Source organism: Rhinatrema bivittatum, chromosome 4, assembly GCF_901001135.1.
Source record: "Rhinatrema bivittatum chromosome 4, aRhiBiv1.1, whole genome shotgun sequence".
Taxonomy (NCBI): Eukaryota; Metazoa; Chordata; class Amphibia; order Gymnophiona; family Rhinatrematidae; genus Rhinatrema; species Rhinatrema bivittatum.
Genome location: NC_042618.1, coordinates 395,011,181 through 395,026,247, shown reverse-complemented (window position 1 = coordinate 395,026,247; position 15,067 = coordinate 395,011,181). Strand labels below are relative to the sequence as shown.

At 39.5% G+C, this 15,067-nt stretch overlaps 1 protein-coding gene across 1 annotated transcript in view; it reads left to right on the top strand.

The window, feature by feature from the left end:
- ADAMTS9 (ADAM metallopeptidase with thrombospondin type 1 motif 9) overlaps positions 1-15,067 on the top strand; it is a 366,656-nt gene that overhangs the window by 188,377 nt on the left and 163,212 nt on the right. Inside the window, 4 exon segments of the mRNA XM_029601029.1 lie at positions 520-687; positions 940-1,233; positions 1,817-1,978; positions 3,191-3,367. Of these exon segments, the coding sequence (XP_029456889.1) occupies positions 520-687; positions 940-1,233; positions 1,817-1,978; positions 3,191-3,367 (801 nt within the window).

Sequence of the window (15,067 nt, the reverse complement as noted above, 5' to 3'; positions counted from 1 at the left end):
TTAGCTGAATAGCTTCTTTTTTATTCAAATAAGTTTTAGCCAGATGATTACTTTTCTGGCTAAAAATTATCAGGACAGCAGGGAGAAGTATTTAAACCACATATTTGATCAGCTATATCCTGAACTTAGCCAGGTAAGTCCTTTTTTAATATTTACCTCATAGTTTATAGTTTTTTCTGAGAAGATTTATTTGCAGAAATCAGAAAAGGTTTGGTGTATGCTGGTTACTGGTGATAAAATGATGTTATATAAAGTATGTTGTACAATATGGTGGTAATACCCTCCTAGATGATCTAATATTATGGGCAAATAAACATTTTTTTAATGAATTTAATAAAAAAAAATATGAACACAGAAAACCAGTAGCTAGAGGCAAATGGACTTGTATCTCCATTCTGATCAAAGCCAGTTGGCTCAAGGCGTCTTTTCTTGTAACATCTCTTCTTTAATTTCATTCCTTTGAGTTAGATCAAGCATAGATACAAGAGATTTCTATACTGTGATGTGATTATTTTCTAGTGCTCAGCCACCTGTGGAAAGGGTACCAGGATGAGATACGTGAGCTGTCGGGATGACCAAGGTTCGGTGGCTGATGAAGAAGCATGTTCTCACCTTCCAAGGCCATCAGCAACTGAAGAGTGTACTATAACACCTTGTCAACAGTGGAAAGCTCTTGAGTGGACAGCTGTAAGTAAAACCACCTTTGAATTATACCAAACTCTTCTAAACACATGAATTGCATATATGTTATATTGTACATCACTTAGAGCTATGGCATAAGCGATCAATAAATAAATAAACAAATAACAGCAACTACTACTTAAGTGAATTTGTAAGATTAGCAGAGGTCAAAAACAAATTTTGCTCTAGCTGTTTACCAATGACAGGTGTTTCAATGGTTTCTTATGGAATTGTTTCATTTTTCAATATTTAATGCAGTGTTCAGTAACTTGTGGTCAAGGTAAGGCAACTCGGCAAGTGGTCTGCGTGAATTACAGTGATCAGATTGTTGATAGGAATGAGTGTGACCCAGACGACCTCCCAGCCACAGACCAGGCGTGCTCTATGTCTCCCTGCCATCACCCCAACCATGACGATGGCAGGCTAATTCATCCTTTCCCACACATGGATCATCGAGTACGATCCAGTCCAACAACGGGCATTGTGAATAGAAATGCAGGCCGGACTCAAGTATCAAACGGCAACCAGTGGAGAACTGGACCATGGGGAGCAGTAAGTAATGGTTTAAGTATATCTGTCTTTTGAAGTCCCTTGACCATGCTCCATTGATAACCAACACTTAAAATACATTTGAAAAGTAATAACTATAGCTAACTATGTCATATTTTCTGTTATGAAAGCACGCAAAACAGGCAGTGTAAACAACACACATATATATTGAATATACAACAGAGGAATAATGTGTGGCAATCAATCTACTAGTCAATATAACTCACAACAGACTTTTAATAAGTGCATACAATCACAGGTGTGTCCTTGTATGTACCATTTCTTTATGAATGTATAAGTAACATTTTGTTACACACCTGTGATTGTATGCACTTATTAAAAGTCTGTTGTGAGTTATATTGACCAGTAGATTGATTGCCACACATTATTCCTCTGTTGTATATTTTCTGTTATTACAGTCTTCTAATTTGATTGGTATAATCTGTAAGAGGATAATAGTGCCAAGAACTAGAATTTGCACTAGGGTAAAAAAAATAGTGGTCAGGTACTTTTGTAGGTACCCTGCATTGAAAAGCCATTTGAAAGATGTTGATTGGGAATCAAACTGACAGATTGATTTTTGTAGTGCTCCAGTACATGTGCTGGTGGGTTCCAGCGGCGCGCAGTAGTATGCCAAGATGAAAATGGTTACCCATCAAATAACTGTGACGAGAGATCAAAACCTGCTGAGCAAAGATCTTGTGAATCTGGCGCCTGTCCTCAGTGGGCTTATGGCAATTGGGGAGAGGTAAGAGCAATTCTTGTTCCTACTTTACTGAAATACCAGCCAAGTTTTCTAGGTAACAACTTTGATTCTGTTACAATAATCACTATAATTTGCCTAGCACAGTTTATCTGCAATAAGCAAATAAGTATTTTAATACATAAATAAAGAAGGCACATTTTGCTAATAGGCATTAAACTGATTTAATTGTCATAGTGGGCTACTGTGTAAAGTTTGAAAAATATACTAACTTATATATGGGGGTTTTTTTTGTATAGCTCAGCATTGACTGTGTAAAAAGAAAATAGAACAATTGTGCATGATAAACATTAGAATAAATAAGAAAATTATGCCCAAGAGACTGTCCATGCTTTATGTAATACTTTGTTCCTGTCTATTTTTATTTATTTATTTATGAATTTGATTATTTAAAAACATTTGTTATCCGCTTATAACAAATCCACTGTGCTAAGTGGAGAACAAAAATAAAATAACACAGGTTAAAACATTAGTGTCATTAAAACATTATGTAAAGTTTAAATAGAATCTAAGCCAAATGCTTCTTGAAAAAGAAGAGCTTTCAAATGCTTTTGAAATATATAGTAATCCTCTAAGGCACGCAAAGATGCAGGCAGTTAGTTCCATAGAATCGGCCCTAATATTGAAAAGAGACTTGCATGTGGGAAGACAGTTTGATTATGATATCTAAGTCTGTCCTGGTGACCCACAGTCATTTGAGTTGAATATGTGGGAGATCAATTTGCATAAACTGGAGACGTAGTACATGCAAATTGATCTCATGCATATTCTTTGTGGATATCCTGAAAACCCAAATGGCTGAGGGATTCTCCAGAACAGGTTTGGGAAGCCCTGATCTTAGTAGATAGATATGTATTTAAGGAAGCCATGGCGATCCATCTGTTAGAGCAAGAATGGTCAACTCCAGTTCTCAAGAGCCAGAGCTAGGCCTGGTCTTCACAGTATCCCTAATGAATATGCATGAAATATATCTGCACACAACGGAGGCAGTGCATGCAAAGCTATATCATGCATATTTATGGATATTTATTGTGGATATCCAGAAAACCAGGCTCTTGAGGACCAGAGTTGCACCACCTTCTATTGGCGCAATCATCTTCTCTATTTCATTGGTGGACGTTATATGTTATGGGGCCATGTTTTTTCTTTAAACGTTAAGGTCATAATAGTAGTGCTCTATTTTGATGCTCTGTCTAGTGCACCAAAAACTGTGGTGGAGGAACAAGAACAAGGCTTGTTGTGTGCCAACGCCAAAATGGTGAAAGACTCAATGATCTAAGCTGCGAAGTTCTAGACAAGCCTCCAGACCGTGAGCAGTGTAACACCCAGAGCTGCCATCCAGACATCAGCTGGAACACAGGTCCTTGGAGCTCGGTACGGCCATAAATATTTATATATTTGATGAGAGGTTGTGAAGCGTCCATAATGGAGGCCGAATGTGCTCAAAGCCCAGATGCTACCTGAACAGATTTTGGGCTCAATTTACAGTGGAGGTTCTCCAGAGGCACAGAATAGGAGAAACCCTTTCAAAATTAGAGTGCATCAGTCTTTTTGTGATACAAAAAAATGCAGCACTTAATTGAAATTATTCATAGTGTTTGCAGAGTTATAATATAAATTCTGGGATCTAAATTTGAAAGGTAAAATTAATTTAAAAACCCTTTTGGTTAACTTCTAAATGTAAAAAAGGGATCAGTTCATTAATCTGTGCAAACACTAGACATTATTAGTTCCTGGTTGTGACTACAGGTATTGCTTATATTAAAAAAAAATTCTCCCATTTTGTGCTTATGTCCTGGTAACCTCACAACCAGTCTGGTTTTTAGGATATGCACAAAGAATACGCAGGAGTAATCTTTGACTATATGGGGAAGGGGCTAAGAGTCATGTGTGCAAGGATATCTCCTGCATCATCATTGAAGATATCCTGGAAACCGGACCTGTTTGGGAGCGGCCTGAAGGAATGAGTTGAGAACCATTGCATTACAGATTTCTGATCAGACCATACCCTGCCATAGTATAATCCAACTGAAGTGGCATTCAGAGCTTCAGGATGAGCTTTAAATGCAACAGGTTATCATTTATAAATGAAGCCTTTATTTTATAATGGCGTTTTACCATGCGCAGTAAGCATTATGTTTCATAGTGTTGTCATAAAAACATCCTTATGGGAAATCTCTGGTGCTAGATTACTCTTCATTCACAGAAACCTTTTTATGCAATTTGATATTTTTTTATATCAGCTTCATAATTGATGAAGTTTTATAAAGATAATGAGCAGCATTTTATGTATCAAAGTAAAATTCATATAAATAAGTGTCAAACCTCATTCCATTTAAATGTAGTGAAATTTATATAGATTATATATATTTGACTCTAAAGCACTTTATAAAGAAAAAAAGACAAAAGAAATGCTTGTAATATATTGGTATTGATTAGACATGGGTTCAAACAGTCATATTGCTGGAGATTAGCTTTATTCTGGTTTCTGTGGATGCTTCCGGTAACATTCTTGGAAGCTTCAAGTCATTTTCCTTGTCATACCTCAGTGAATCAAGTGTATAACCATAAAATTGCCAGATGGTGCTTCTGTGGTGCTTCTTCATAATGACTGTTTCATGAGGGGTGCTATTGTATTACCTTTTTAGATTTAGAAGGGAAGTTGGTGCTAGAGGTGAGACTTGACCGTAGCTAGATACTCGATGCAGTTGTTTTCTCCCGAAACGACTTAATGAAAATTGCTGCTATATTGCTTCAGAACTCTTGAATGTGTGCATGAAGAAAGGAAAAGGATGCATTGCCGTTTCATGTCTCGATGTAATCTAGCATTTGATATTCATACGGCGAGTCTTTGGGAAGAAACCAAATATCCAAATAGACAGCAAAGTACAACTCTTTTTTTTTTTAGGTTATGTTATGGAGAAGCCTTGTATCCAAAGTACCATTAGCCCATGTAGGTTTTTAAATGCACGCTTTCCCTAGTGCACAGTAAGGTCATAATTTTCAAAGCCATTTCCATGGACAAAACTGTGCTTTACCCTCGGAAATAGACTTTGATAAAATTGCACCTTTCCCCAATATGCAAGGGAGCTTCTGCGTGCATAAGCAGCCTCTGTGCACATACAGTTACCCGGAATTAGCTACGGCATTCCTGGGGAGCACAGCTGGGGAGCAGTTTGCACCTATGCGCATAATTTTACACGTGCGTAATTTTTCCCAAAAGAGGTCTGCACACATATGTTAGCAGGTAGTGCGAGGGGGTTATTTTCAAAGGGAAAATACCCGTGTGCATTCCCTTTGAAAATTGTGTAAAGTCTGTGAGCAACAAGTACCTGCAGACCTTCCGCCAGTATGGGCAGTTACAAAATTACCCCCTAAAGGCCATTTTTTTTCCAGAGGTGGGGGTGGTTTACACTCAGTTCATCGACAAATCCCCGACCGATTTCTTTGCTTATGATGCCTTGACATTTGTGGGCCTGATTGATGAGAACTCGTGGTTTCAACCAGAAACAAATGTTTTCTTTCTCCATGGCAAGCTAAGTTGAGCATTTGTGTCTACCTCGTTTTAATATTACTGGTTTCTTGTAGTAGGAAAAATTCTGGTTTACCTGCTTAAAAAACCACTCTCGTTTCTAGCTCTGGCCTTGCAGACATCCCAGCTGTTTATTCTCCATCTGTTTGGATGGTTGACCATATTTTTGGACACTTTTAATACAACAGAGTATATTATTTGCTGAAACTTATCGGCACTATGGATTCCTTTTATGTATTTATGTAATAAAGTGTATTTATTTTTCAAGTATTATTTAAATGTATATAAATATTGCATATCTTTACATTGTTTAATGTTAATGTTTAACAGTGAAATTAAAGACAAGTAGAATGTAATCATCGGTGGTTTTTTTGTCCTTATGTACTACAATTTTGTGGATCTTATGCAAAATGTAAATGATGTATATTAAATGTTCCAGCAAGAATTAGAGATACACTTGGAACTCAAAATGTGTTTTACTGGCAGTCATTGAAGCTCTACATTTTTTTTAAACTTGCTTTCCTTGGGCTTTTTAAAATTAAATTTATAAATTTATACTTAATGTTAACTAATAAATATTTACATTACTTTAACTCTTTCACTTTTGTTCCAACACCGATTCTGGCTTAAACCATACATAAGCAAAAGCTCTGTCACTGATGTATAATAACAGATTAATAAGTTATGCTGTTCTTTGATATATTAAAGATGAATTTAATAAAGATAATAACCTACAATGTGTAGAGTGCTGTATTTCACTACTTTAATTTAGACTATGTTTTGGTAAATATATAGGAGGAAATAGAGGAAGGTTTCATATATTGTGTAGGTGTCCCAACACCACAAAAAAGTGGTGTTTGGACACCTACACAATATATGAAACCTTCCTCTATTTCCTCCTATATATTTACCAAAACATAGGCTGAATTAAAGTAGTGAAATACAGCACTCTACACAGTGTAGGTTATTAAATTTATCTTTATTAAATTCATCTTTAATATATCAAAGAACAGCATAACTTATTAATCTGTTATTATACATCAGTGACAGAGCTTTTGCTTATGATTCTTTTGATTATTATGTAGGTCGCTGAATTTAGTGGTGTATATTTCTTTGATACATTTGGTTTAAACCATACATAGCCAATCAGAGGCGTCTGTGCCAGTTTCACCCTCCACACCAGATTAAACAGGCATGCCACTGTAATTTTATCATAAGACATGAAAGATACAAGTACAATCACAGGCTGGCCATTTTTGAGAGGTAACAGGCAGTCACTGCCATGCAAGAAAATGAAACGGCCTATTACAGGCTGGTAAAATAAACTGTCCCTTTTCCTAAAAAATATCTGTAAAATCCTAGACGGATGCTACAGACCAGTCTGACTTCCCCTTTTCCCCTAAAGCTGCATTGCATGAGTCTGTTACCAGTCATGCCTGTGCTTCTAGCTGATAGAGGGTGGTAGGAGGAGAGAGACGCCACCATCTGCTAAGGTTCAGTACATTTCCAAAGGTCATTTGATTTCCCACATTTTCGTTCCCCATTTCTAGTCCAGACACTTTCCTAATGTGGTCTGTCCCGAAAGGAATGGGGACTGGCAGGAGAATCTGTACATCAGTGATCCTTCATAGACCAATACTGGAGGAAGTCTGGCTGCATGGTAGCTGTGTTAGGTATAAAACCTTACTGCAGTGCTAAAGGGAAATAGCACAAATATTTACATTTCCTGGCTAATAGACTGCAGCAGGTTAATGAAGTTACTTACAGCACTGTATGGTGACAGAGAACTCACATGCCAGTGGTTTATGGTCTCCGGATATGTGGTTGTTAGTGGTGAAAGGATTAATGTATGATAATGTTTCAGTCTTTGATATTCTGTGCAGGGGTTGGCAATATTTTTGCTTGTGCTGCCAAGGAAAAACAGCACAGCTGGCCCAGGAATTCTAGGTCAGTCAGAGAGCGGTGTGACAGACAGAATGGGGTGAAATTTCAAAACATCACCGGCCAAATTTTAAGAGGGCCGCACGTGCAAATACTGGCGGTTATGCGTGTGGCCGGGCCCTGCGCACACTTTCTAAAGGGCCCGGCCAAGCGCGTAACCACCGATACACGCACAAGTGTTGGGCCTAAAGAGAGGGGTGGGCCTGGGGGAGGAGTCTGAGTGGGGCAGGGGGCGTGCTGGGACAGTGCCATTAGCCGCTGTCCCTGGGAAGCGCGCACCAGCAGCCGGCCAGTAAGCGGGATTTACTTCTGCTCCCAAGGATCAGGAAGTATAAAAATAAAAAAATTGGGGACAGGTAGCATTAGTGTAGGGGTCGAGGAGGAGAGGGGAAGAGGGAGGAAGGATAGGGTTAGGGGTAGGGAACTGGGGAAGGCCCTGTTGCATTGGCGTGCATTTCTTTCTAATATCCCCCCCCCCCATTGCACGCGTTAGAGGAAATCCACCCGCACATGCGTGCGGGAATTGTATTTTAGAACATGCGTGCGCTGACGCGTTCTAGATCAGGGCCAACATTTACTTGCATAAGTTGCTTACTGGCATAATTTTACACCTTTTAATAATCTGGCGTAAGTGATATTAAACGTGTTTATTGTTTAGTACTAACTGGATGGGAGGTCCGGGCGAAATGGAGAAAGTTCAGGCTGAAGAACCTGGATGGTCTCAATGGTTTGGAGAAAGGCTGGGCGAACTGGTGGACTAATTGGATAAAACTGGTAATTTCTTTGACGTATGCATGTCTTAAAATACACCAACTTATGCGTGTAAATCCCGATTTATGTAAGTCCTACTTTATTTTTTGCTTATAAAGATGGTAACTTTTAAATTGGTGCACGTGAGCCCTTCCATCAGCCAGCTCCCAGGGACGAGGCCATTTTTTTAACATTTTAAGCGGACGCATGCCTGTGCACACAAATGTCACTTCTACCGTGTGACTGGGGGTGGGGGATTTTAAAAGGCAAGCGCGCTGACGCCATTACCAGTTTTCCCAGTTCGTTCCCGGTTCACCCAGGTAAAGTATAGTACTTCCAAACCCCCTAGTTTAATTGCCTCCCTTTTCCCCTAAGCCTCGACCCTTAAAATGCCACCGATCTGCCTATTTCTCTTCATTTTATTACGTGCATGTCATCTGTAACAGAAGTAAAGTTACATATCCAGGGACCCCAGCGTGTGCCTGTGTGCGTAAGTATTTATGCGCAAATTTCAGGGTGAACTCCATTAACGCCCATGCCCCGCCCAGACCATGCCCATGCCCCATCTCTTTCTTGGAACTTTTCCTTTGTGCACTTAGTGGGAGATACACGTGGACTCGAGCTGCTTTCAAATCCGCTCGGCACGCGCCGGCCCAACTTGTGTGCATATCTCCCAGTTTTGGCACGTGCCGGACTTTTAAAATTCTCCTTTATATATACTCGCATGTATTTTTAAAATAGGAAATGGACACATGTTCAGTGCATTGATATATGTATATATATTCTTTCAATGCATTGTATGTATTTACACATAAGCTTACATATGTGTGTGTGTTGCAGGGTAGAGAGATATGCAGTTTATAAAACCCACATATGTCGTACACGTGTGTTATAAAATACTAGCATAGATCTGTTCCCAGCCATAAATGCGCGTATATGCTGTCATGCGCATTTGTTTGAAAGTTATTTTCCCTATGCTTATGTACCCCTGGGTAGCACTTGTGCAAGGGGTTGCTAACTCCTGTACTATGCAGTTTTCCCTAAAATCAGATAGATGCAAAAGCAATGCATAAAAAAAAAAAAAGAGTGAATACTTGTAAATCTAGTTTGGGCCAGTAGGCAGACATTATGTCATGATTAAATTTTATGCTGAAAAGTTGGCTTATCAGCCGCTTGCTGGAATTTCTTTGTTGGAATTGACCATTCTCCTCCAAACTTGTGTTTGTTCCTTTGTGATATCAGAAAGCTTAGACAGTTTCTATATATGTAAACAGAGGAGGATGGGCTTGTGTCCTAAAACAAACTGAGAGGGTATAAACAGGCCAATGTGTGGATTCACTCAGTAGCACTGAAATAAAGCTGCCAGAACTGATGAAGGCCTGAAGTTTGTCGGAATAATGTTGCGCTCTCATAAAAATACCGTGGACACGTTTATCTGGGTAAGAGTCCTTGGGCTGTGTTTTGGAAAGTAAGCAAAATGGATGCTTAAGGAAACCTACTAGTGTACATGCCTCTTCCCCTTCACAGATTTCACACATCAAAAATACTTGTACAGATGACTGAGAAAAGTGTCCTCCTCAGCCAGTTGCACGAGCATTCATTTTGCTTCCTTCATGATTTCAGAGCTTCAGTGCCATATACAAAAAACATGTGAAGACCTGTGACCAGCCCATCTGCTAGGGGCCTATAAAGACCTCCCTTTCAATCAGTACAGTTCAAGTAGGTGTCCTGTAATCGCCACCACAGCTGCGATGTGGATGTTGCTTAGCCAATCGCATGCTTTGGCGTGCAGCATTGCACACTTTGATGTCCATGCATGAGCACATGCTCTCAATTTCAGGTACAGTGTTTGCCTATCCAAAACATGGAAGAAGTTAGTGTTTGCAGCCTTTAGATGTGTGAAGACACACATGTCATACCTGTGTTATAGTGCATATTTGGTGTGCTTACTAAATCAGATAATCTGATGATTACCTAATATTTTGGTAGTAGCTGTCCAAGAGAAATTAATAACTGAAATGGAATGAGGTGCTTTGCAGTATCTTGTAGGAGTACTCATTCTTTCAATGGACCCATCCAAAACTTACCAAGTAAAACCGTTTGCTTGTCAGTTCTGTGTGTGGAGAGTGGGATGGGGAGCTCCATCAAGTCTCCAAAGTGACTACATAGTAGGGTTTTTTTTCTGAATTTCTTCTGACAGACTACCTCATCAGACGCACTAACTGTCCTTATAGTGTGGCTGAAACTTTATGCCTTTTTGCTTTTCGTGCTTTCATTGAGTCCTATCTGCCAGTCTATTAATGTCACAATCCTCCAAGTGAAGAATAGTAAGAACAAGGAGGAAGGAAAAACAGAAGGCAACAGAAAGTTGAAGGCCCACAGAATATCCTGCATAGAGTGATATGCACATGTTAAAAAAGATAAGGGCAATGAGAATGGCTGGTCCGCCTTTTCCCAGTGTATCCTGGAGATAGGCGCTAACAGCCAGAGTTGAAATGGATCCATTATTGTATCCAGGCCAAAATACTCTTGAATATCGGTTTATCTTGTAAAAAAAAAATTTGTTTCAAATCATTTATGGCATATGCATCCTGGGAACATCAATTATATATATTTTATTTTTCCTGTATAGATTTGAATCTAATTTTGTAAATTATTAGGGGAAGTATCTATAATTAATTATATGTATTTTACTATAGAAAAGGTGACAAATCAGCCAATCAGATGTCTTTGTTGCTGAATACAGGTTTTCAGAGTGGGATATCAGCAACAAACACTGCTGTGCATTGCCTTGCAGAAAACCCAAGTTTGATTCCCGGGCAGGCCAAAGCTGAGAATGCTGTGGAGGCAGCCCTCACACACCCTGGAGAGGTGGAGTCTCAGTAGTGATCCTCAGTGGCCTGACCTAGGGTGATGTACTGGGGCTCTGGGTGGACCCACAGTCTTTGACTTTGAGCCAATAACTGTCACTGGGCTGAAGGGGAGGGGAGGCTTATAAAATAGGGGAAGAATCCCTGAGTAGTTCTCAGTGAAAGCACTGGCACTGTGGCCCAACAGAATCTGGTTCTGATGGAGCTGGAAGCTGACAGGAACAGGAAGAAACTTCCAGGCAAAAAAAGAAAGAAATAGCAAGCTGAAAAGCAGTCTTTTGGGGATTTATTTTGTTACATTTACAGCAGTGAATGTGTTAATGTTTGATTGACAATGCAAAATCTACTTTTTATCAACAAATATGTACACTAAAATGTTTCTTTACAAGAAGGATATCCAAGTGAATTTGTTTCCCTCGGAAGGCATCTGCTCTTCTTAGCTTCTTCTAAAGGGCTACTCCACTATTTTGGATATGACAAAGCTAGCCTGCAAGAAACATCCGCTAGGGTGTTCCAAAGACACAATGGTAGCCTCTCTGGGCTCTGCACATGCCAATGCAACTCTTCCCTCCAGAAAAGTTGATTTGATGAAGCCCCTTAGTATCTTACATTCACTGCTATGGTAGAGAGAACTAGAAAAGAATGATGGGGAAGAGATTTCAGATTATTTAGTCTCCATCCCTTTTCATCCTTTTCTCTTTACTGTTGTGAGATTTCAGTTGCCTCTGCATTTTTATTTTGACTTGGCAGCTTCCTCCTGCTCTCTTGGCTTCCAGCTCCTTGTGAACTTGCCCGTACTAGGGACTATGGAATCATAAGTCTTCATGCTCGGTTGCTGAGGGTTTTCCTCATTTATTCCTTCCTTTCTGTACACTAAGTCATCATAATGACTGTCCTCCACAGTGGAACGGTAGACCATGGCTCACTTTCAAACCCGGTACCTTTGTACCCTGAATCCTAAGTATCAGTAAGAACCAAGGGTCTGTCAAGCCCAGTATCCTGTTTCCAACAGTGGCCAATCCAAGTCACCAAGTAACTGACAAGATCCCAGACAGTATCCACATATTTATTAACCCCTTCTAAAAATGTGTAAGAGGAAGAGGGAATGCCAGCCTCTTGCGTGATGGTTGCCATTCGCTGTTCCTCAGGGGTTGTGAACACTCCCTCAGTAGCATCTCCACCATGTGTCAGTCCATTGACCAGAGGTCAACCCTGGGAATCAAACCCAGATCTTCTGCATGGCATTGTACAGTACAACCTTCAGGCCAGTCATCATTTGTCCAGTTTAAAAACTCTGGTTAGGGAGCATTATTCTGGACTGCAGACTGATATAATTCTCATTTTCTCTGCTGTACATTCCATTTAGTCTCTGATTTTTCAAAGCACAAAATTACATTTACCTTTTACTTTCTGCCTTTTGACTTCTCGTCTCCTTTGCTTCTATGATTTGTAGCTTTATTCCTTACTTCCCACTCATTCCCCTGTCTGGTCTTAATTTCCGTTCTCATGCGTAGCTATTGCTTGGTGAGAATCTTTGGACAAATAATAATTATAATGTTGCTTTGTGCTTCACTGGAGTTATGTGACAGGGAAAGGGATGGGGGGGGAGGCGGGGGTGGCAAGCTGATTCCATAACATTAAATCTCTTTTCTACAAAAACTGAATATAGTTAGGTGTTTGATTTTTGCAAAAGATTTGTCTTGCATTTCTGCACAACCTACCCATAAAGGGAAGGCAGGATTACAAAATATCCACAGCATTGCAGGGAACGGGTCAGATGTTTTATTAAGAATTTGTACTAAGCAGCGTGATCATTTTTTCAATGAGACTGGCCTTTTCATTTTAGCTTGCTTAACAGGGTCATTCATCATTTTGCGATAGGGTGTTATCGCATGCATTACGGAGTTATCGCACGTGATAATGCGGTAACATGCATGATAACGCCATAATGCGTGCAATAACGGCCTATTGCACATCGTGTATGCAAATTAAAAATGTATTATTAAACGTAGGAGTTTGGGTGGGTTTTAGGAAGATTAGGGGCTGCTAGCGCTGTGTGTGGAAAAACCATCACACACTAGCATGTGCAATTTTGCGGGAAATAACTACACCTTTTCCCGAGGTGCTACAGGGGTGACAAAGACTAGCGCAGCTATCACCACGTATGATAATGCAGCACCGCGTGAGTTACGATACACTGCAATGCGGCCGGCTGCTCATTTGCCTTCCCACTCCCCTTTTTCTACCGCGGGTGATCATTTCGCTATAATGAATCTATAATGAATCTAATGAACAAGCACATCAGCAGTGACCAGTATCAAAATCAAGATGTGGGACATAGGAGACCCTGTCATGAAGGTCACTAAGGCTGATCGCATTTTATAGACTTAGCAGCTAACTGGCATCAGTTCAAAAGCACAAAGTCTTAAGCGTCTTCTGGCTTGATGCATTCCATTCCCTCCTGGGAGAACTAGTCCCATTATTATGTAATTATTAGTCTGATAAATGGTAGTGCACCCCTACAGCGGGATTTCCCAAACCTGTCCTGGGGGTCCCACAGTCAGTCAGGTTTTCAGGATATCCACAATCATTATACAAGTGACAAATCTGCATAGATTGAAAATCCAGTGTATGTTAATTTATCTCTTGCATATTCATGAGGGATATCCTGAAAATCTATCTGGAAAAGCCCTGCCCAACCCTGCATGCTGTGGAGCCAACACTTACCCAGAAACCAACATTTTCTAAAAAAAGCATAAAAGGTTTTTTTTTCCATTTCTTTGTAGTGAGGAAGCGTTGTTATGGAACAAAGCTGGAACTGAATTTCAATTTTAGTAAATAAGTTTTATTATTATTACTGAAATCATTGTTTGCAAGTAGCGCATTTTATCCCTTTTTACTTATCAAGTCCCCATAGGCACATTCCCGCAATAGGTATTTTCTAAAAGCAAAATTGATCAGCTGCAATTTATTTTGCTCATTTTATCCTGACTGTTTTTATTTCGGGTTGTACAGCCACAATAAAATCTCCATGGGAACAATATATTAATTGTTTTTGTTCTCATTACTTAGGGACAGTCGGCATCTCAATCTCAGTTTGACTGCTGTTAAAGGAAATTGTTATCTCATCATTCCTCAGAAAGCTCTCATTACTGCAGTCAAAATAGAACTGAGATGCAGACAAAGTATCCCAGACGTGCAGAATATAACTGCTGCCTTAGCTTTATGTTTATTAAATAGAAGATCGCTGTTCTGCCACTTGACCCTCTTCATGGATAAATCTTCTGTTTTTCGTTTAGAAAATGTTTCACTGCTTAGGTATCAGTAGCCTTGCTCTGTGTGTTTGAGATCACCTGGTAGTTTCCCCATCCATTGATGGTGAGATATAACCAAGATGTTGGGTGAATGAGCACCAACTTTATTGCTGCTACTTTCCCTGATCATCTATATGAAGACATGGGAGGGTTATTTTATTTATTTATTTGTTTGTTTGTTGTTTTTAATAGTTCCCATGAATAGTCTTTGAAAATCTCCATAAATTGTAGCATTTTACATTGATAGTACTGTTCTGTAATACAGACATGTATCCATAATTGCATTACACTTTTAATGCTTCAGATATAGAGGTCAATGTACTAAACTGCGAAAAACTTAATTTTGCATGTAGTTTTCCATGCAACTCACTAATAGTGAGTTGCTACAATCCAAAATCATGCAATGCTGCTCATTAGCTACTGCATTAGTACATTGCAAAAATATGCACAAAATTTCCTTTGCAGAAAGTGTTTTGCATTAAAAAGCTATAGCTTGTTGAAGTGTAGTTAATATTTTTGCAAAAAAAATTTGCAGCCAAACTCTGCACATAGGGGTAAATTTTAATAAAGTACGCCCGCGCGAACAAGAGTACGCCGGATTTTAATAGATACGCGCGTAGCCGCGCATATCCTTTAAAATCCGGGGTCAGCGCGCACAAGGCTGTGC